This window comes from Xenopus tropicalis, chromosome 2, assembly GCF_000004195.4.
Source record: "Xenopus tropicalis strain Nigerian chromosome 2, UCB_Xtro_10.0, whole genome shotgun sequence".
NCBI lineage: Eukaryota > Metazoa > Chordata > Amphibia > Anura > Pipidae > Xenopus > Xenopus tropicalis.
Window position 1 is genome coordinate 21,876,564 of NC_030678.2, and position 24,254 is coordinate 21,900,817.

The following is a 24,254-nucleotide window of genomic DNA, read 5'->3' on the forward strand; positions in this document are numbered from 1 at the left end:
TAACCCCAGTAGGCTTGTTTTGCCCTCAATAAGGATTAACTATATTTTAGTTGGGATGAAGTACAAGGTACTGTTTTATTATTACAGAGAAAAGGGAATCATTTAACCATTAAATAAACCCAATAGGGCTGTTCTGCCCCCAATAAGGGGTAATTATATCTTAGTTTGGATGAAGTACAAGGTACTGTTTTATTATTACAGAGAAAAAGGAAATCATTTTCTAAAATTAGAATTATTTGCTTATAATGGAGTCTATGGGAGATGGCCTTTCCGTAATTCGGAGCTTTCTAAATGTATTGCAATCTGTAGTTGTAGTTCAACCGCATTTGCAATGTTGCCCTTGTGCAGCTGCAGTTTTATTTCGGTTTTAGATTCCCAGCCCCACTCACATCGTGAAACAGTTGAGAGAAGATGAATGCGTGATGCTTATATTCAGATTTTTAATCTAATTTCTGAAAGGGTTATGGATGTACGACCTTTGCTCCCTCTTCCTTCCAAGGCTCTGGCAATCTCACCATCATTTATCTCTCCCTGACAAGAGGTAATAGCCACTGCTAAGAATCCCACTCATTCCAAATGCCTGCTGCGGAATCCTCCCAAGACCATAAAGTCCCAGAGATTACAGGATGTTCCTCAGTATTAAACCAGACATTATTTCTCCTGACTTTACAAGGTAACTATAGTATAATTTATAGCAACCAATATAAAAAAATGTAACGTGGAAATGCAGAATTTTGTGTAGGTCAAAGTAATAATATCTGAAAAAATAATTAGCCTTCTAAATCATTTTATTATGAATAAAGTACATCAGTCTGGTGATGTGATAAATCCTTACAGTATTTCTCCATGAATATAGCATGATAGCGTAATGCTCTTAAAGGGAGAGTGGGCCTTATTTACAGTTAGCTTTTGCAGCTTTAGGCACAATCACTCATAAACTGGAATTGAATGTTAAAATTCACATTATACTGTGTCACAGTAACGCTAGAGAAAGGGTACATCTCCCAGAATGCTTTATGAGACAGAGAAATTATGGAGAAAACCTAGTACAGGTGCTGTGAGAAAGGGATTAGGTCTGAGCTTTGACCAAGTGGGAACAATCTGAGGGAGCTTGGGTAGGAATGCTATTTCTACATGAATATAGCATAATAACATAGGGTTGTTAAAGGGAGAGTGGGCCTCATTCACAGTTAGCTTATGCAACTGTAGGCACAATCACTCACAAACAGGAATTGAATGTTAAAACTCACAATATACTGTGTCACAGTAACCCTAGAGAAAGGGTATATCTCCCAAAATGTTTGTGAGACGGGGAAGTTATGGAGAATAACAAGGGCTGTGTTCACTGAGGCTGAAAACCTAGTACAGGTGCTGTGTGAAAGGGATTAGGTCTTAGCTTTGACCAAGAGGGAACAATCTGAGGGAGCTTGGCTAGGAATGCTATTTCTTACATGAATATAGCATAATAACATGGGGTTGTTAAAGGGAGAGTGGGCCTCATTTACAGTTTGCTTATGCAGCTCTAGGCACAATCACTCACAAACAGGAATTGAATGTTAAAACTCACAATATACTGTGTCACAGTAACCCTAGAGAAAGGGCACATCTCTCCCAGAATGCTCTGTGAGACAGAGAAAAGTTATGGAGAATAACAAGGGCTGTGCTCACTGAGGCTAAAAATCTAATACAGGTGCTGTGAGAAAGGGCTTGGGGCTGAGCTTTGACCAAGAGGGAGCCTGGGTAGGTATGCTATTTCTATATGAATATAGCATAATAACATAAGGTTGTTAAAGGGAGAGTGGGCCTTATTTACAGTTACAGTCTCAGATAAACATAAATTTACAAGGTTTACTGAGCAAAGTGCAATTTCAAGAACAATCTGCATTTCCTAAGTCTGCCTGGCGTCATTTCTGATGTTCCGTGAGCGAGTGACCTGTGCCCAGGTGTGTGCCCTATTCATTTAGCTGCAGGGTTTCCCTGTGCCAATAGGCACAACAGCATATGATTCAGAACAGAAGGCAGGAAAGACTAAGAGGCTCCAAGTGCAACTATAGGGAGTAGCAAGGAGCACTTTTACCTTTAATGAAAATGGTTTCAAATGCAACTGGCTACGGGGAAAAGAGCAGGGTGCCCACTGCGCTTGCGGATGTAAATAAGCCTTTATGGGGGTCATTTATAAATACTAGGAAAATTTGCACCTGGGCAGTTACCCATTATTAACATTTATTTATAAAGTGCCAACATATTCCACAGCACTGTACAATAAGTGGGTTTCATACATTGGACAGAGTAACATATAGAGCAATCAATAACTGATACAAGATTGGCAACCAATCAGATGTTTGATTTTATTATTCTACCTGCAGCTGGCTAAAAAACAGCTAATCACTGAGTGGTTGCTATGGGTTACTGCCCAGGTGCAAATTTGCCCAGTGTTTATAAATGAGCCCCACTGTGTCACAGTGACTATTGAAGAAGGGCACATCTCTTCTAGAATACTCAATGAGACAGAGAAGATATGGAGAATAATAAGGACTGTGTTCACTCAGGCTGAAAACCCTGTAATAAGTACTGTGTTTACTCAGGCTAAAACCCTGTAATAAGGATTGTATTTACTCAGGCTAAAACCCTGTAATAAGGATTGTATTTACTCAGGCTAAAACCCTGTAATAAGGATTGTATTTACTCAGGCTAAAACCCTGTAATAAGGATTGTATTTACTCAGGCTAAAAACCCTGTACAGGTGCTGTGATGCAGGGATAGGGCTAGGAGCTCTGACCAGGTGGGAACAAGCTGAGGGAGCTTGGTAGGGCAAGAAGAATTGCTTGCTGGGGTGGTCTATGCATTTACAAAACAACAGTAGATAATTAGACTGCCAGTGGACCAGTCTGAAGACTAAGCTTTATTTGTTTGCATGTGCTGTGTGAAATCGGAAAGAGCCCTGACTAAAAAAACCCTGCTGTGAGTAAAAACAGGTGCAGTCCTGCTTGAAGTTACCTAGGGTATGGCCTTTTCCTCTTCCTTTGACTAAGCTACTGTCACTTCTGCAAATTCCCACAATACATTAATTATACATTTCAGCAATTTTAAAGTAACTTGTAAACGTTATTGCTATTCAAAGTTGTTTTTGTTTGTCTCTTAAGGTGACAAACACGGGCCAACCTGTACATTATGCTGCCCTATTGGCGCATGTATGGCCATCTATCTATTTTTCCGTTCTGTATACATTTATATTCCGCAATCACCTTGCTGCTTAATCACTGCACTTGTCCTAGTATTTGCTTATCGGTTGCTGGTGTGTCCCTGTCTAGGCGATGGCACCTCCTGCCATTGATTTTAGCAGGATTGCTATTCACCTGCTTTGTATTCTTTCATTCCGTTCATTAGATGCATGGTAACAGTGGTCAATAATTGCAGTTTATTTTGCTGAAGCGCCCAGGAATTCAATGTCCCCTTTTGCTGGTTATCGGGTAGAAACACGACTGTCTCCCTTGACAGTATCGTTATATCCTAACAAAAGCTTGGCCCGCATTTATTAATGGAGGTGACAAGATTATTTGACAGGCACCGAACATTAAACTGCAGTAACTATCCGGGTGTCACCGACTCATCTGACCACAATTCATTCATCTTCCCTGTCAATATACTTTATTGTGGGTCACTTAGTCACATTATCTCGTCACAGAAGAGACGCCGTGATTACATTATGGCCAAAGGACATCCATCAAGCCTGTTTTCCAGGCATCCACCTTCGTATTGTTTCCACAAACAAATGCAACAAATGCAATTTGTATGGAACGGGGCTGTAGTGACATCATGGCAGCGTTACCCATGATTAATAGCCGAGAGGAGTTGGGTTCAGGAGTCGTACGCAGGCAAGGAGGCATTTTGTTTAGCCGAGAGGAATGCCACTAACAGAGACACGCTTGAAGGATCTTGCGGTGTAATTGATCACTTTAGCATGCTGTAAACAGGATTCGGTTATTTGGAAGGTTGATGTGTTTTTAAGAGTATTTACTGTGCCTGTGGGGGAGCTCGGAGAAATCTATATCACATCCCGCGTCCATCAACGGCAGGAACAAACTGCGGCCCTGGTGCAATCAGCAAAAATTCCAGAAAATAAGGCAAATTTGTCATTGAAAATAACTTTTTCAAATTCACAAAATTGCAAATATTCCATTATATTCATATAATTTAAAAGGTAAAACGATTACAGCTACTGGCCTCATTATCCAGTAACCTGTTATCCAGAAATTACGGAAAGGCCATTCCCCATAGAATCAATTTTAGTCAAATAATTCACATTTTTAAAAATAATTTCTTTTCTCTGTAATAATAAAACAGTACCTGTACTTTATCCCAACTAAGATATAATTACCCCTTATTGGGGGCAGAACAGCCCTATTGGGTTTTTTTAATGGTTAAATGATTCCCTTTTCTCTGTAATAATAAAACAGTACCTGTACTTTATCCCAACTAAGATATAATTACCCCTTATTGGGGCAGAACAGTCCTATTGGGTTTATTTAATGGTTACATGATTCCCTTTTCTCTGTAATAATAAAACAGTACCTGTACTTGATCCCAACTAAGATATAATTACCCCTTATTGGGGGCAGAACAGCCCTATAGGGTTTATTTAATGGTTAAATGATTCCCTTTTCTCTGTAATAATAAAACAGTACCTGTACTTGATCCCAACTAAGATATAATTACCCCTTATTGGGGGCAGAACAGCCCTATTGGGTTTATTTAATGGTTAAATGATTCCCTTTTCTCTGTAATAATAAAACAGTACCTGTACTTGATCCCAACTAAGATATAATTAATCCTTATTGGAGCCAAAACAATCAGGTTTAATTATGGTTTAAATCATTTTTTAGTTGACTTAAGGTATGGAAATCCAAATTATGGAAAGACCCATTATCCGTAAAACCCCAGATCCCAAGCATTCTGGATAACAGATCCCATACCTGTATTGGGAGTAGTGAGAAAAAAAATAACATATATACAATGGAAATCCAATGATGCCAATTGATAGATCTATTTTACTTAACATTAGGGCTCATAGGAAGTAGGTAAAAAGGGTAAGATGCAATCTGTGGAGGCAAATTAACCCACAATGTAGCTGTTCTCCGCAGAATTCCAGTTACATTGCATACAATAGAATGCATATGCATCAAATTCATGATCCAAACTGATGGGTCAAAGTGCGATGATCAAAGAGTAGATGTGCATCACTTCCAGGATGCCATGGTTCTAGGTATGGATGGCAGTCCTGTTCTCGTGGCAGTAGTGTGTTGGGTTCATGGTCCCTGGAATTACCACCATGTCTAGGCTAGTGGTAGTTAAATCATTGCCATTGGCTCACGAGCAACATGTTGCTCCCCAACCCCTTGGATGTTGCTCCCCGTGGCCTCAAAGCAGGTGCCCATTTTTGAATTTCTGGTAAGGAGGCAAGTTTTGGTTGAATAAAAATCAGGTGTACTGACAAACAAAGCCTGTAGGCTGCCAGTCCACATAGGGGCTATTCAGTAGCCAATTATAGCTCTTATTGGCACCCCCAGGAACCTTTTTCATGCTTGTGTTGCTCTCCAACACTTTTTCCATTGGAATAAAAGGTTGGGGATCCCTGGTCTAGATGATTACCATTCAAGCCAATGAAGATTCAATTCTGCTGCCTGCCCACTGTGCATGGCAAAACATGGGAATCCCCACATATGACATTGCCCTAATGCAGTGGTTGTGGGGCTAAGCCTAAAATTGAAGAGGATGAACTTGATGGGTCTTTTTTAAACTTAACAACGTAACTATGTCCAATTTGGGAGAGAATTGGGGAGAATGACTACATGCTCTCCTAGATACCCCTAAAATCACAACCTGAATGTCAGATTAGGGTGAGATGTGGGGCGAATGTTTTTGCTGTTCTCTGTGACTGAATGACTGATATACCAATATTTTCCTATAGCTATGCCCATTTCATGAGCTAAGAGTGGCCCTGGCCAAAGGTTGAACCTTAAAAGTAGGCTTTGTCTAAAGACTGGACCTTCGAGAGGGTTTAAATTGATAGAATCTGACAACCACGGCCCCAATGTTTGCCAGTTATAAAACAACATCTTTTAGCAATTTTAAGTAAATTTATTCTGCATGAATCCATTTATTCTTAAGCATGCCGCACTGCTTATATATTAGATTATGTTGGGAAAAATCGGGTTTTATTAGCAATATAGGAAACACTGCTGTCATAGAATCCTAATATTAAATGTTTATGTCTTTGTGCTTGGATTTAACTGAAAGCTGAGAGTTTCCTCGCCATTCGCTGTATTTCTGTTTATTTATCAATAGGAGATTGTTTGCACATTTCCCACGCAACGCCAAATGCCTCCTCATTTCTGTACTGTACACACGGCGTCGGGAATTATTAGCAGATTTATAGATCATGATCATGTTGAGTGTTTATTATTACTTTCCTTATACATCCAATATATACACATTGTCTGGGGATTGCAGTTCTAACTATTTATCTTTAATCCATCATTAGAAGAGCAGACATAGTACTCTTTGGGGGTGGTGAGAAGGCCAACCCCTAATCCTTTGGTTTATCTGTGGACCAAGCAGTTTAGCTTCTAAGTAAGCACTACCTGTGTGCCAACCTGTGTGGATAAGTGTGAGATATGGGTATAGGCCGGATGTAGGGTTGCTACTTTTTGCCGGTGGCAGTACCGGCCTGGATGGAGAAGGGGCTGTGCAACAATGCAAGGGTTGGGCATTACCTGTGTGGGTTATGGGTATAGACTGCAGGTAGGGTTGCCTATTTTTGCTGGAGGCTATACTAGAAGTCTGCACCGAGAAAGGGCTGGACAAGAGTTCAAGGGGCTGGGGAGGGGCTGAGATGTACACGGTGTGGATCGTGGCAACCCTAATTGCATAAGAAGAGATGTGAAAGACTGTGAAGACATAAAGCCTGTGAAGACTTAAGGTCCCCATACACGGGCCGACTATAGCTGCCGATATCGGTCCCTTGGACCGATTCGGCAGCTAATCGGCCCGTGTATGGGGAGAGCAGAGCGGCCTGGCCGACCGAGATCTGGCCTGAAATTGGCCAGATCTCGATCGGCCAGGTTAGAAAATCTGGTCGGATCGGGGACCGCATCGGCTCGTTGATGCGGTCCCCGATCCGACTGCCCCATTGCCGCCGACATAATCCGATCGTTTGGCCCCAGGGCCAAACGATCGGATTATTTTTTTTTTAACCTAAATGCTCCCCGATATCGCCCACCCGTAGGTGGGGATATCGGGGGAAGATCCGCTCGCTTGGCGATATCGCCAAGCGAGCGGATCTGCTCGTGTATGGCCACCTTTAGCTGATATCCTTTATGCACCTCCTAGGCCCCTCCTTCTGTGATCTCTTTGGGTGGAAGTCAGAAACATGGCTGCACAACTTGGTTCAGTCCAGGTGCAACACAGATGTGTTAGAGATGGGTTCATGTAACAGGGAGATGGGTTCATGTAACAGGGAGATGGGTGAATACTGAAAAGGTAGGAACTTGCCTTAAGTTAGATGTAAAGCCTAAAGGGCTTGAGAAATGATTTATCTAACTATTTCTTAAAGCAGTGATCCCCAACCAGTGGCTTATGAGCAACATGTTCCCCACCACCCCCTTTGTTGTTGCTCCCAGTGGCCTCAAATAGGTGCCTATTTTTTACATTTTTGCCTTGGAGACTAACAGTGAGGTCAGGGGGTCTCTTTATATTAGAGGGTGGTCCTTAGGAAATCCACTAGGGGACAGTGTTACCTTCCAAGACCTTGAGTGCTCTGGTTTGGGGATTATGGATTGGTTTAATGGTTATAATAGTAAAGAAAGTGATTAAACCACAAAATGGGAAACATTTTAAATACGGGCATGGTATCATTAAAGTTTTTATTTTGGAGGAAAATATTGTGTATATAAAAAGCTTATTCAAATAAGGTTTAATTGGTAGAAAGGTATTTCACTCACAGTCTGTTTGTTTTATATGCAATGTAATGGCCGCCCAATAATATGAGCCAAGTTTGTATTTGTAGTTCATTTAAACCTGTCCCTTATATACTAAGAAATATTTAAGTATAAATTGCGTAGACTTGTTGCTAAAAGACAAACTTTACCACGTACTGTATAAATTAGGTTTGTCTGAGATTTATTTTTAACAGTACACTATAGGATTATAGCTGATTATTTGTACAAACATTCCTTAACTCACTGACTGGCCGCATTCATACATATGAGCAGCTTCAGCTCAGGCTTTCTCTATAGGCCAAAAGGGAACCCGGGGATCTGTAACTGCTACTGTTGAACTATATGCAATACACAAGCAAATGTAAGCACCATGGCGGCTCCCACTCACAAGGATACAACTATTATAGAAACACTATCCTGGGCCCATTTACTTTACTGTCTAAGGGGATAATAGATGTTGTGTGTTTCTTACCAATAAAGTATATTTTCTGCAGAATGGAAGGTATAATGCATTTGATAGATGCTGATTGTGGGGTTGCACTTAATGTTCCTATGGACGTAACTGATTTCCTTAGGGGCAGTGTTGTAGTCTCTGCTGTTTCTAGTAAGAGGGCCTAATAATAGCTCCCCTTCTACTTCTATAGAAATAGCAATGCTATGAGTGTTTCCACTGGTCCAACAAAGTTCTCCAGATACTTGGGATTTGTATGTAAGAGATATGGAATAATAACAGGTGCAAAGGTTGTGCCAGGTCTAGTAACCAATATGTAAGGAGCAGTTACAGATCTGGTTGCTATAAGTTCCTAGACCTTGATCAAATTTTATTCTATTCATTTAATTCTAGCTTTGCACCAATTCTCCCCTTGACTTTTAAAGGAGCCATGTCACCTACTAAGCACCCCTTTACACTATCACTCAACTGCTCAATACTACTCTTTCTGTACCCTGTTCTCTGCTACCCCCATTTCCGACAATCCCGACCATGTCTGCCTATTAAACAGGATCGTCCTACACTATGGATAATGGTAATGTTAACATGAGCTAATCTAAATCAGTTAAAAAAAAAGCTTTAAAGGCATCTAGAACCATTAAAAGCTTCTGCCTATATGCCTCAATTTATATGTATTAGTGTTTCCATACTCAAATTGGAAAAGAAAATTCTGTGTCAGGATATATTTGTATAAAATGTATTATAAAAGATATACAAAATAACAAAAAAACAGTAAATCATTTCACCGGGATACACCCTTGTGAAGCAATACTGCTTGCATAAAGTCCCTGGCTGGTTCCTCTTCTGTGAACTAATGCGTCGTCCCTTGGTGTATAAATTTAAGGTACGCTGGATACAGTAGGGTAAATTTAACATCACAGTCATATAAGGTTTCCCACACTTGGAAGAATTACTTTCATATCAAGCGACCACTGCAGAGAAGAGCAGAACTTTAAGTTCTATAAGTATGTTTTATGTTAAATTTGTTGGTCAAATGTTAAAGTTAATAGATCTGTTAAAAGTTCTACGGCAAAAGCAGTAGCAGTCCAATCTTGCATCAATAGCCTAAATTATTATTATTATCATTTATGAAAATATTCTCACAATAGACTAAATTATTATTATTATAATTATTATTATTATTATTATTATTATCATTTATTAAATAATTCTCAAAAGCACATGTTCAGGCTTCAAATTTCATGGCAATAGATAGCAACTTCTTCAGAGTTCACCAAGGGTATTTTAGTCTTCTGTAGGGTTGGTTTTGTTGTAACTTGCTTGTGCTTTCGGGATAGAATCTGACTTTGGCGGAGAAGGTGTACACATCTTTGGTCCACATTGACTTTTGGTTTTGGCAGGTTTAGTCCTTACGCTGAGTTACAGATTTCTCACCCAAACTTTGGATAATACGTAGTAACATAGTAAGCTGGGTTGAAAAAAGACATACGTCCATCACGTTCAACCGTAATGCCTATATATTACCTGCCTAACTACTAGTTGATCCAGAGGAAGGCAAAAAACCCCATCTGAAGCCTCTCTAATTTGCCGCTGAGGGGAAAAAATTCCTTCCTGACTCCAAGATGGCAATCGGACTAGTCCCTGGATCAACTGGACCATACCCCAAAAAAGTTTTTTCCTTTTCTTTCAGTATAGAATACACTATTGTGTGTAATGTTTTTCATTACATTTTTTAAGCGTGTCGTAAAATATCACCCCCACACTACTGCCAGCTATATCCGTAACCATCACTCTGTTCCTTCTTCTTCTAAGGTAGCACAGGATCTGGTGTATCCATAAATTGCTTTACTTTCTTCTCATCCTCTTCAATATATTTACTTGTAAGTAAAAATAATCCAGCTCCGACGAAAGCCATGTACCTTCTTCTTCTAAGGTAGCACAGGATCTGGTGTATCCATAAATTGCTTTACTTTCTTCTCATCCTCTTCAATATATTTACTTGTAAGTAAAAATAATCCAGCTCCGACGAAAGCCATGTACCTTCTTCTTCTAAGGTAGCACAGGATCTGGTGTATTCATAAATTGCTTTACTTTCTTCTCATCCTCTTCAATATATTTACTTGTAAGTAAAAATAATCCAGCTCCGACGAAAGCCATGTACCTTCTTCTTCTAAGGTAGCACAGGATCTGGTGTATTCATAAATTGCTTTACTTTCTTCTCATCCTCTTCAATATATTTACTTGTAAGTAAAAATAATCCAGCTCCGACGAAAGCCATGAATGGGATAATCAAGAGAATGACCTCTGTACTGTTCTGGGACAGGTATGGTGCGGCTCTATTTAGTCTTTCAAAAATCTGTTGGACAAATTAAAACAATAGAAATGAAACACTGCCTTTTTATCAAAAGGTTAATGCTGTGGCGCATTACAACAAATGGTAAATGGCAAATACATTTCAACCACAAGAAAAAAAGGTTATTATCCTTGCTTATTGCATTGTTTTTAAAGGTTAAAAGATACTACTTACCCAATGCAAGAGTTTTGTAACCCCTTTATCTGCCATTATTGATTCTACAACTGACTTTTCAGAAAATGCCCAACCGAAGCGGGTTGGAAGCACTGTTGTCTGGAAAAAGAGAACAAAATTTTGGCATGTGAGAATTTGGGCAACTATATGTAAATTATACTTACAATTAGGGGACAACACCTAAATTATTGCTATGTGCTCTTTTCTTAGGGCTGCTCTATCTTATATATTTAGCTATATGTATATGGAACCATTAAGGTCTACATCATGTACAGTAGCCCTGTGGCAAAATGTTGCTTCAAGCATTAGCTTGCTATTAAGTCCCTTCAACAGGGTACTGGCACAAGGGGAGATTCTTAGCCCACAGCATAAATGTGCTAACACGAGCAACAAATCTACCCTAAGGCAAGTGCCTCACAGGACTGATTCTCGGCCTGCTAAAAAATGCAAAGAATCAGCCCCTACCAGCTCCAGCCGCCTACCTTGCCTACAATACGGCAGATAGCAGCAAAAATAGCATGAGTTTGCATTTCACAGCCGATATCCGCCACATCTGCCTGCACTTAGGGGGAGCCAATGCTTTGGGGTGTGGGCAAGGTAGAAGCCTGGTTCCAGCGTAGGGACTAAATCACAGAATCAGCCCCATGGGGCACTAGCCTAAGTTCAAAGAATAGAACCTGTACTTTTTATCTAATGTTTTAATCACAAATAGTATATGGCATTTGCTATTTCATAATCTTACACAGGGCAAACTCTGTTGGGCTACGCCATGTTTGATTATTGCATTAGATTAGATCTGTGCACTTACACAAATAATCCCTCTATATAATGGACTCCTACTTATAAAACAGTGTCAGAAATGGGTTAATAACTAGCTACCTTACAAAACCCTAACACTGAATAGCTCCAATTTCCCTATTGGTCTGTTTAGCTTAAGCAGCGGCAGGCCGGCACCCTAGTGATTCCCCTGTTCACCCACGTGCAATACTGTTCGGTGGGAGTCATTGCCCCCGCCGTGTAATGACAAGCAGCAGGGGTAATAACAAGGAAGTGTGTACTAGGGGAAGGCAGGAGAGGTACCTGCCTGGTGCCCCCATCATTGCGCCCTAGACAGGTGCCCCTTCTTCCTACCCCTAGTTCCTGCCCTGAGCTTAAGAACCAACAAAAACCGTAGACTAAATATAGTATGTAGAGCACAAGCTGATTGAACTCAAGTGAAAAAGAGGGTACAAGACATAAAACAAATACAGTAGCACTGGTACTGGTGCAAGTATCTGTATGAGACATTACAGTAACAGAAAAGGAAACTGAATACGTTACCAGAATAATTTCGTTTACTGGGACCTGGTTCAGAGACAGGCAAATCCAACTTAAAAAGAGGAAAACCTGTAGAGAAAAAGAAGATGGGAGAACAGTTGAGTTGGATGATGTTTTATGGAGATGAACTATTACATATGTGCTAATATTTAAGTATTAACCCAATTGCATAATACTCACTTGAGCTGTGAAGAAACTCATCCTCATTAGGAAAATACTCAAGCACATAAGTGGAATAGCCAGGAGAAGTCCTATGGCGCACAGTATCGGATCTGCTCGTCGATTCGCTTTTCGGCGAATGGAACTGATCACTGTGCCCAATACAATGCCAAGCACAACGGACACGCATTTCCCTAATTCATATAGTGTGCTATAAACAATAATAGAGATTAAATGGACACTGATTAAATAAACATATAAAGTGCAAACGTATATATATTGTTGTTTTAAACATGTAACAGTCATAATCAGTTTTATGTGCTCTTTGTTTAAGGTTATGAGGAAAAGTCGAGCTCTAACATATACCTACCAACTAGAAATATCATAGACATATACTAATATTGGACTTATTTTTATATAATTACAATTATTGTAATTTACATCTGAGTATATCTTCTAAAATTGTCATTAAATGGTTTTAGGGTTTGTAAAGCTGTGATTTAAAGAAAGCTTCAGCCAATAAGAAATAGTTACTTGTACACACAGGGATAATCAGCAAGTTTTTGTATCAGTCTGAAAAGAGTAATCATTTACTAATAACTGTCTCTATGTGTGATTTAGTAGAGGCAATTCTCAGTATTGCCTATGGCAGTGGATTTTCTGGTGTTTAGTAGCCATGACAAGTAGCTGCTACTAAATAACCCTGTGTGTCTTTGCCCTAACAATTAGCCAAGTAGAGAATGAAATAGGGACCTACCTGTACTCAATATTCCTTCCAAGTATGTAATATCGCTCCTGCTCATTGTAGACTCTCTTCATTAGGATTTGAATCCAGACAAATGCCCCTTTAGTAGCAAAAGAAGCAGCTCCAAATCCGACAACCGAGCAAATCAAGCTGCGACTGAAATGAAATAGATCATAAATAATTTGTGTGACCAAACAACACATTTCTCTCTCTTGATTTTCATTCCTCATTAGAGGACCAGTAACCCTCCCAAAGATAAAAATGGCTCTTTTGAGTCGACACAAGTTATTTCAGTCTAGAAAGTGTAATAATGTTTTCTCTGAATGTCATTGGTTTGCTTATATGCACCCTACTTAGAGAAACCTTTAATATCTTGTAAAATTCACTTTATAGCAATGTAATTAATATACAGGTATAGGATCTGTTATTCAAAAAGCTTGGGACCTTGTGTTTTCCAGATAAGGGATCTTTTTGTAATTTAGGTCTTAATACTTTAAATCTACTAAAAAATGAACTAAACATTGTTGAAACCCAATAGGATAACTTTGCCTCCAATAAGGATTAATTATAGATCAAGTACAAGGTACTGTTTTATTATAACAAAGAAAAAGGAAATCATTTTTAAAAATTAAAAATTATTTGATTAAAATTGAGTATCTAGGAGATGGCAATTCTGTAATTTGGAGCTTTCTAGATAACTGGTTTACAGATAATGGATCCTATACCTGTAATTGATTGGATTACTGAGTTCATGCCCATGGCCTGGGCCAGAACTGATTAAAACGTAAAGGTAAAATTAGATGAATTTAAATAAGGATCTCTATCATTGAATAGAAATGATGCCTAATGTTTGGCAATATAGTCTAAATAACAGCTATGGATAAATGCATATGTAGCATTGCCATCTTGGGTGTGTTACTAGCCTCTTTTATCTAATTTTAAAGTTGCCTATTTGTGCTTCTACATTAAACTGAAAATATGTCCAGCAGTCTACTATACTTGGTAGCTACTCACTTTACAACCATGTCCAAAATATCCAATTTAAGGCTTCTTTTCTTCTTTTCAATTGTAGGATTAATTACCAAGCCACCTACACCTGGTTTGGTTATCAGTAAAATAAATACCAGAATCGCAACCAGGTCAAACCAGATGTCCACCTGTTTCCAAAAGAAAGATAGCTGTCAGTTATGTGGCTTAGTTATCTCCATAAATATGAAGCACCCATTGATCTACACTAAACACAGAGATTCAAATAGCTAAATTGCAAGAATGTTCTTAGCAATGAGCAGTAATATTCCCCTTGAACCCCTAGCACAACAAGGTGCGGTTGTATATGATTGCTCTGCTCATACTCTACCCTTGAGTACTTATACTCTTGCCCCTTCTCGGGCAACAAAACATCCCTATTTTCCTTACGACTGGGAGGAATGTAAATGACCAGTGTAAAGACATATGTCTGAAGTTTCCTCTCAAAGAAACCTCGAGCTACTTCAGAAAGCGATGCTTATGCCTTCCCACTGGTCTTTGTTATATCCAAATATGTTTCACTTACCTGTAGTGCAATGCGCCACTTGGAACCCAAAAGGGCAGTCACAACTGGTCCATAAATGGACCCCACGGCACTGTAATAGAAAAGACAGAGTGAATGAGTGCAATACACATTGGTGTGGGAATATGTGCTTCAAATGAATTAATATTACAGTCTGGAAATTCCAAGTTGCCATGTTGGAATGCAGACACACACACAGAATAAACCATATCACACTAACATAAAGGAATGGGGAACTTACCATGCAATAGAAAAAAAGATGTAAAAGATGCACTGTATTAAAGTTCGAGTTCTGTTTTCAAATAGATCGGCGATTATCAGAGGAGCAGCAGTTATATAACTGCCTCTGACTGAGGTTAATGAACTTTGAAGGCAGAGTAAGGCCCAAAATCCAAAACTCTAAAGGATAAAAGAGATACCAAATATTTAATGCATCAATAGGATTCAGATTAAACAATCATTGTAGCGCAGGGTACTGGCATTATAAGATTAGTGAAATGGCACTAATGGCATTTGCTCAAAGAACAAAAAGGAAATAAAAGTTTACCTCTGTTGGAATGTATAAACAGGCAGTGGAGAATATCATCCGCGCAGCAATAACTCCACATATTATTCTTACACTACTGTATGCACCCCATAAATATGCAAACAGTGATGCAGTTGATATGCCAATGCCGATACACACTGTGGAGATAGGAAAAAAGAAGGTTGTGAGGCAAATTGTTAATAACTAACAAAGCATTCAACAACAGAAAGTACCTCATTAGGCAGCAATTTATAATAGTGATTTAATCAACAGTGGGCAACTCAGAAAATAAGGGCAAGGGCACAGTGGGCGGATTGTCAGCCTTTGGATAAGCGCAAGCTGGCAATCCCACCCTATACTTCTGCTTGTGCCGGAACCCAGAAGCACTGAATCCGCCGGGGTGCAGACACACACAGCTGATATGCGCCGACCAACGGCAAGTCTCGCCTTTGTTAGTAGGTATCGGCTGCATGGGCCTCTACCCGGGCAGATTCAGTCCTTCTGGGTGCAGGCACAACTGGAAGGGGCAGATCTGCCTAAAGGCATTTTTACAATTGCTACTTAAATGCCGGATACATTAAGAAATGAAAGCATTACAGATTATGATACACAAAGCACACAAACAATGCAAAGAAATGATAATTACTGTTCTGGAATATCCATGCTTTTTGTTTGCTGATATCAGAATGATTCCTGATGTCAGGTAGGGAACCTATGGGAAAATAATAAAATAGGACACAATGAAAGGGAGTTCGTTAAGCTGCTCTATTATCTTCCAGAATTAAAACTGTGAATATTTTTTATATATATTGCAGAGGTAATAGACATTTTTGAAAGATTTAATACACTGACATTTCTAAAACTTTCTAGAAAAAAAGGTTTATGTTTAAGCTACAATATCCAGTCTTGGATGCAAAAGTCGTTTTTAATGAAGTTCAACCTTACCGCTAAAAATGACATCATTGGTCGTATTAATTATCATAAGGAAACCAATAATTATGATAACTAACGTAGAGCGCCATTTGGAAGTAGGAGGGGTATTTTCTTCCCTCTTTTCTTCTTGTCTTTCTTCCGTGTTTTTCTCAATATCTATGTCATCATTAATGCGCTTTGGCTTTACTAAGCGGTTGATTTTATCTCTTACAACATTGTAAGGATACATGATAAAGTAGAATAAAATTTTAAGAAAACTGTAAAAATAAGAGAATTGATATTAGAAATAAATCATTTTCACTAAGAAAGGTAACCCCTACTGATATATAACCCCTACACCCCCAGAATGAAATGTATTCTTCTATTAAAGTCAAAGGATTAAAAAATCCCTCTATACATGCCTATATATGTACAGAGTATAGATGGATATGATTAGGGGGTACTATGGCGCTCACTTACCGTAAAATCGCTTTGCACTCCTTTCCCATCGAGATTGAAATGCAAAATGATTTGTGTTTAACCGGACAAAGCAATGCCTATCTTAATCTTTCTTGTCTCCATTATGACATCACAATGTCTCCCAGTGGTTGCCATAGCAACACCATTTCCTACTTAAACCAGTACCTGCCCTTTGTCTACTTTATGACATCACACTGCTCTTCCAGTGGTTGCAATAGAAATTCCATACCCTGCTTTATTCTGTTTATTATTGACCAAAATCTGACCCACTTATTTAAAAACATTTGTATGAGCTTACCCCCTATTCCCCTCTTTCCCTCCCCCTATAGTTCTTCCCCCCCTAATCCTTATACACTAATGGATAAGTGGAAAGATTCCACGGAATGAGCACAAACAATAAAAGAAATGAAAACATACAGCAAATGTAAAATTGCAATATATTGATACTAATGTTGTATAAGTGGATATATACGTAACTACCCCTTTCTTTCTGTATATGTCTATAAAATGAAAACTTTCAATAAAAAACTATTGAAATATAAAAAGCAAGACATTAAATATTCTGTAAGCTGAAAAAAAACCAAAAAAAAACATTTGTATGTATATTTATGATATTACTAATATATTATTTTGGTCACTGGGTGACTACGTATTCAAGGTTAGAAAAAGTAGGCTGAGCCACCAACAGCCAAATCAGATTTCTTTCATTGATTTTAGTGGGGAAATTTGAACTGCAGCCATTTTCACACATTTAATTCCAGTATCCCTAAACTTTTCACAGTTGGTTACTGGGGGACTAAGGTTAAAGATTAGGAAAAGTGGGCGGAACCACCAACAACCAATCCATTTGCACCCATTAAATTGAATTGGTTTATATTGATAAAAAAGACAAATACAAGAGTTTTGTATAAATGATACCTATTTGGCTATTTGCAATGTACTTTTATTGTTAGCCAAATAGGTATCATTTATACAATATTCTTGTATTTGTGTTTTTTTTTTATCATTTTTGACACTGGCTAACACGGTACTACAGTTTTTGTGTGGTTTATATTTAAACTGATGCCATTTTTTTTAAACTTTGCAAAGTTAGTCACTGAGTATTTGCAGTTCAAAGTTATATATATATATATATGCCTATATATGTACAGAGTATAGATAGATATGATTAGGGGGTACTGTGGTGCTCACTTACCGAAAAATCGCTTTGCACTCCTTTCCCATCGAGATTGAAATGCAAAATGATTTGTGTTTAACCGGACAAAGCAATGCCTATCTTAATCTTTCTTGTCTACATTATGACATCACAATGTTCTCCAGTGGTTGCCATAGCAACACCATTTCCTACTTAAACCAGTACCTGCCCTTTGTCTACATTATGACATCACACTGCTCTTCCAGTGGTTGCAATAAAAATTCCATACCCTGCTTTATTCTGTTTATTATTGACCAAAATCTGACCCACTTATTTAAAAACATTTGTATGTATATTTACGATATTACTAATATATTATTTTGGTCACTGGGTGACTACGTATTCAAGGTTAGAAAAAGGAGGCTGAGCCACCAACAGCCAAATCATATTTCTTTCATTGATTTTAGTGGGGAAATTTGAACTGCAGCCATTTTCACACATTTAATTCCAGTATCCCTAAACTTTTCACAGTTGGTTACTGGGGGACTAAGGTTAAAGATTAGAAAAAATGGGCGGAACCACCAACAACCAATCCATTTGCACCCATTAAATTTCATTGGTTTCTATTGATAAAAAAACACAAATACAAGAGTTTTGTATAAATGATACCTATTTGGCTCTAAGGCCCCCTTCCTCAGGTATTTTGCCGAAAGCTTGCAATGTACTTTTATTGTTAGCCAAATAGGTATCATTTATACAATATTCTTGTATTTGTGCTTTTTTATCATTTTTGACACTGGCTAACACGGTATTACAGTTTTTGTTTTGTGATTGGTTTATATTTAAACTGATGCCATTTTTTTCAAACTTTGCAAAGTTAGTCACTGAGTATTTGCAGTTCAAAGTTATATATATATATATGCCTATATATGTACAGAGTATAGATAGATATGATTAGGGGGTACTTACCGAAAAATCGCTTTGCACTCCATTCCCATCGAGATTGAAATGCAAAATGATTTGTGTTTAACTGGACAAAGCAATGCCCTTAAATATAAAATGACATCACAATGGTTGCCATAGAGACACTATCTTAATCTTTCTTGTCTACATTATGACATCACAGAGTTCTCCCAGTGGTTGCCATAGAAACACCATTTCCGGCTTAAACCAGTACCTCCAACAGTTGCCATAGAAATTCCATACCCTGCTTTATTATGTTGGGTTGAAAACCCCAAAATACTGTTCTTCAACTTCAGTTTATTCTTCCACTTCTTATTCTTATTGCCCCCCACTTTATAAACTCTATTTCTCCTACAGTTTTAGGGGTACAACACCCAAATTCTCCACACTTCTTCGCCCTATAGCAGAGCAGGTTGCTTGTGCTTTTCTAAGCGATCCCGCCCCCCGTCTTTTTGTGGCGCCGCTCCGAACACCCCGAATTTTCCCATTGACTTTGACAGGGAAGATTTTCAAACTGCTGCCGCACTTACAGCTTTGAAGCTACACCCCCCAAACTTGAATAACATAATCATGGGGTCACTTCGAATGAAACAGCAACATTTGTTGGATGACCCCAAAGTGGGAGGGGCCAACAACAGCCAATCAAATTTTACCCATTGACTTTTATGGGGAAATTTAAACTGCTGCCAATCTTACAGCTTTGAGGCGACACTCCCCAAACTTGAATCACACAGTCATGGGCTCAGCCTGAATGAAAATATGATGATTGTTGGATGCCCAAAAGTGGGTGGAGCTGTGAACAGCCAATCAGATTTTACCTATTGACTTGGTGGAAATCCAACCTGCTGCCATTCTCACAGTAATAACACGGGGCCCCAAACTTTGCAGAGTTAGGCACCAGATAAGAAAAAGTGGGCAGAACCCCCAGCAGCCAATCAGAGTTTACCTATTGACTTTCAATGGGGAAATTCAACCTGCTGCCATTCTCACAGAATTAACCCCAGGGTCCCAGAACTTTTCACAGTTGGTCACTAGGGGACTGCAGTTTTGCTTTTGAAAAGTAGGCAGAGCCACCAACAACCAATCAGATTTCACCTGTTGATTTTTATTGGTTTGTTGCCAGGGTTCCCAAACTTTGCATAGTCAGTCACTGGGTGACTACGCATTTAAGGTTTTTATATTTTTTGAAGTGGGTGGAGCCACCAACAGCCAATCAGATTTTACCTATGGACTTTTCATGGGGAAATTCAACCTGCTGCCATTCTCACAGAATTAACCCCAGAGTCCCCAAACTTTTCACAGTTGGTCACTAGAGGACTGCAGTTTTAGTTTTGAAAAAGTGGGCGGAGCCACCAACAACCAATCAGATTTCACCTATTGATTTTTATTGGTTTGTTACCAGGGTTCCCAAACTTTGCATAGTCAGTCACTGGGTGACTATGCATTTAAGGTTTTTTATATTTTTTTAAGTGGGTGGAGCCACCAACAGCCAATCAGATTTTATCTATGGACTTTTCATGGGGAAATTCAACCTGCTGCCATTCTCACAGAATTAACCCAAGGGTTCCCAAACTTTTCACAGTTGGTCACTAGAAGACTGCAGTTTTAGTTTTGAAAAAGTGGGCAGAGCCACCAACAACCAATCAGATTTAACCTATTGATTTTTATTGGTTTGTTGCCAGGGTTCCCAAACTTTGCATAGTCAGTCACTGGGTGACTACGCACTTAAGGTTTTTTTATATTTTTTAAGTGGGTGGAGCAACCAACAGCCAATCAGATTTTACCTATTGACTTTTCATGGGGAAATTCAACCTGCTGCCATTCTCACAGAATTAACCCCAGAGTCCCCAAACTTTTCACAGTTGGTCACTAGAGGACTGCAGTTTTAGTTTTGAAAAAGTGGGCGGAGCCACCAACAACCAATCAGATTTCACCTATTGATTTTTATTGGTTTGTTGCCAGGGTTCCCAAACTTTGCATAGTCAGTCACTGGGTGACTATGCATTTAAGGTTTTTTATATTTTTTTAAGTGGGTGGAGCCACCAACAGCCAATCAGATTTTGCCTATGGACTTTTCATGGGGAAATTCAACCTGCTGCCATTCTCACAGAATTAACCCCAGGGTCCCCAAACTTTTCACAGTTGGTCACTAGAGGACTGCAGTTTTAGTTTTGAAAAAGTGGGCGGAGCCAGCAACAACCAATCAGATTTCACCTATGAATTTAATTGGTTTGATGCCAGGGTTCCCAAACTTTGCATAGTCAGTCACTGGATGACTATGCATTGGAGGTTTTTTATATTTTTTTAAGTGGGTGGAGCCACCAACAGCCAATCAGACTTCACCTATTGATTTTTTTAGGGTTTAAATTTAAAATGCGGCCTTTCTAATACTATTTATGTCAGGGTTCCCAAACTTTGCACAGTCAGTCACTGGATGACTACATATACAGGGTTAGAACAAGTGGGTGGAGCCACCAACAGCCAACCCATTTCCACCCATTAAATTTAATTAGTTTATATTTAACTGATGCCATTATTTAAGTATTAATTCCAGAGTTGTGAAACTTTCCAGAGTTACTCACTGGGTATTAGCCGTTCAAAGTTAGAAAAAAGTGGGTGGAGACACCAACAGCCAATCACATTTCACCTATTTACTTTCAATTGTGGCGTGTAAAATGCTGTCAGTCTCACAATTTTTATGCCTAAGTTACCAAACTTTGCACAGTTGGTCACTGGGGAACTGCAGGGGAACTGAATTTTATTGATTTAAATTTAAAATGCTGCCCTTCTCACACTATTTATGCCAGGGTGCCCACTGTTTATCACTGGGTGACTTCCACTCAAGGTTAGAAAAAGTGGGCGGGGTCACCAACCACCAATCACAATTCACCTACTGACTTTTATTGGTTTAAATTTAAACTGTTGCCGTTCTGTAACTATTAATCCTAGGGTCCCCAAACTTTGCAGAGTTAGTCACTGGGTAACTGCAGTTCCAGGTTAGAAAAAGTGGGCGGAGCCACCAATCAGATGTCACTCGTTGACTTTCAGTGGGGAAATTTAAATTGCTGCCATTCACACATTATTAAAACTTTGCACAGTGGTTTTTACTATATAACTGTGGTCCGAGGTTAGAAAAAGTGGGCGGAGCCAACAACAGATCAGATTTCATTCAGTGACTTCATGTTTTTCAACCCAACATTAAGTTTGTTCTCAAACTTACCTTTCTAGTTCTGTTTATTATTGACCAAAATCTGACCCATTTATTTAAAAGACACTTTTATGTATATTTACAGTATTGCTAATATATTATTTTGGTTTAAAAACCAAACATAGCTTATTCTTCTGCTTTTTCTTCTTCTTCTTCTTCTTAGCGCCCCCCATTTTCTAAACGCTACTCCTCCTACAGTTTTAGGGGTACAACACAAAAACTCCCCACACTTCTTCTCCCTATAGTGGAGCAGGTTGCTTGTGCTTTTCTAAGTGCCCCCCCCCCCGTCTTTTTGTGGCGCCGCTCCAAACAAAGTGGGAAGAGCCAACAACAGCCACTGAATTTCCACCCATTGACTTTAATGGAGAACTTTAAACTGCTTCCAATATTAGAGCTTTGAAGCTACACTCACAAACATGATCCACACACTCATGGGGTCAACCCAAATAAAAAAGGCAATGTTTGCTAAAGACAACAACAGCCAATCAAATTTAACCTATTGACTTTCAATAGGGAGATTGAAACTGTTGCCAATCTTACAGCTTTGAGGCTACACTCCCCAAACTTGAGTCACACAGTCATAGGGTCAGCCTGAATGGAAAGATGATATTTTATGCATGGCCAAAAGTGGGCAGAGCCACCAACAGCCAATTTCTTTAATTGATTTCAGTGGAGAAATTTTAACTGCTGCCATTCTCACATGGTTAAAGTTGGGGTCCCCAAACTTTACACAGTTTGTCACTGGGCGACGATCTTTCAAGTGTATGCAAAATGGGCGGAGCCAACAACAGCCAATCAGATTTCACCTATAGACTTTCATTGGTTTAAATTTAACCTCTTGACATTCTCACAGTGATAATAACGCCAGGGCCCCAAAATTTTGCATAGTCACCGGGTAACCACAGTTTAAGGTTATAAAAAGTGGGTGGAGCCACCAGCAGCCAATTGGATTTCACCTATTGACTTTCAATGGGGAAATCCAACTTTAAGCCATTCTCACAGTATTAACGCCAGGGTCCCTCTACACAGTTGGTCACTAGGGGACTGACTTCAGTTTTAGGTTAAAAATGTAAAAGGGCAATATTTACTGATATATATTCTAGTTTAGATTCTTTAGTAGGTCACTAATCATTTATTTAAATATTTTTGCTGTGGGTATAATTTTCCTTTAATACATGTCTGCGGTGGAAACCTTATAATAGTTCTTCTTACCTCTCTAACCGTTCATTCACTGTCTCATATGCTAACAAAACCTAATCTCCAGTTCCTCTTAATGTGGGGGTACCCCAAGGCTCTGTACTTGGGCCGTTGTTGTTCTCCCTCTACATGCTGTCTTTGGGAGATCTTATCTTATCATTCAGCTTTAAATATCTGTATGCTGATGATATCCAAATTTATTTTTTTCGACCCCTTCATTAACAGTTGAAACTGAGACTCAAATCTCTAACTGCCTCCTAGCTATCTTCAGTTGGATGAACCAACGCCACCTCAACCTGAACCTAACAAAAACTGAAATAATGATCTTTCCGCCTAAGCCTGGTCCTACCCCCCCCATACTATCTCTATTGATGGCACCCTCATCAACCCTGTTGATTCAGTGCATTGTTTGGGTGATCTTTGACTCCTGTCTCTCCTTCTTTGACCATATTAACACCACTTTCAAAACCTGTCCCTTTTTCTGCACAATATTGCCAAAATCCGTCCCTTTCTCTCTACTGCAACAGCTAGGCTGCTCATGCATGCTCTCATCCTATCCCAACTTGACTACTGTAACCTGCTACTAATTGGCTTCCCTAACTCCCATCTTTCCCCCCTACAGTCTACATTAAATACTGCTGCCAGAATTCTCCTCTTCTCATCCAGGAGAGTTCAGGCCCTTCCCCTGCTAAAGTCCTTATCGTGGCTTCCTATTAAATAAAGAATATCTTACAAACTCCTTATCTTAACCTTCAAAGCTCTCCATTCCTCTGCTTCTCACTACATCTCTTCCCTTGTGTCTCCGTATGTTCCTGGCCGACTCCTTCGTTCCTCGCAGAGCAATCATTTGGTTGCGCCCCCCACTACTACTGCTGTCTCCCACCTTAAACCTTTCTGCCTTGCTGCCCCTTACATTTGGAATCCCCTCCCTGATTTCCTCCGGAGAGAATCCTCCCTCAGTCTATTCAAAGACTTGTAGTGTCACCCACTGTGACCTACAGTACTTATATTTGCCTATTTGTGTCTGTAAGTTACCCTCCCATATAGATTGTAAGCTCTACGGGGCAGGGACCTCCTTCCTCTTGTGT

General features: G+C 39.3%; 2 protein-coding genes across 3 annotated transcripts; both read right to left on the reverse strand.

Annotated features, from left to right (window-relative positions):
- Window positions 1-9,626: 9,626 nt before the first annotated feature.
- On the reverse strand, window positions 9,627-13,625 carry LOC116408757 (protein spinster homolog 1-like). Of its 2 annotated transcripts, XR_004221211.1 has the most exons (6): window positions 13,209-13,625; window positions 12,473-12,662; window positions 12,296-12,361; window positions 10,976-11,074; window positions 10,368-10,804; window positions 9,627-10,246 (listed from the first exon to the last, which is right to left on the reverse strand). XR_004221211.1 is itself a non-coding variant. In XM_031896585.1 (5 exons), the coding sequence occupies exons 1-5, from the start codon at window positions 13,424-13,426 to the stop codon at window positions 10,619-10,621; spliced, it is 759 nt and encodes a 252-aa protein (XP_031752445.1). In that variant the 5' UTR covers window positions 13,427-13,625; the 3' UTR covers window positions 9,627-10,618. The 2 variants fall into 2 exon arrangements, 1 of the variants encoding a protein (XP_031752445.1); XM_031896585.1 differs by having other exon boundaries at window positions 9,627-10,804.
- A 243-nt stretch (window positions 13,626-13,868) lies between these two features.
- LOC116408758 (protein spinster homolog 1-like) lies at window positions 13,869-16,940 on the reverse strand. Its single transcript, XM_031896586.1, has 6 exons — window positions 16,217-16,940; window positions 15,918-15,983; window positions 15,293-15,429; window positions 14,987-15,144; window positions 14,749-14,818; window positions 13,869-14,353 (listed from the first exon to the last, which is right to left on the reverse strand). The coding sequence occupies exons 1-6, from the start codon at window positions 16,431-16,433 to the stop codon at window positions 14,207-14,209; spliced, it is 795 nt and encodes a 264-aa protein (XP_031752446.1). The 5' UTR covers window positions 16,434-16,940; the 3' UTR covers window positions 13,869-14,206.
- Window positions 16,941-24,254: the final 7,314 nt, after the last annotated feature.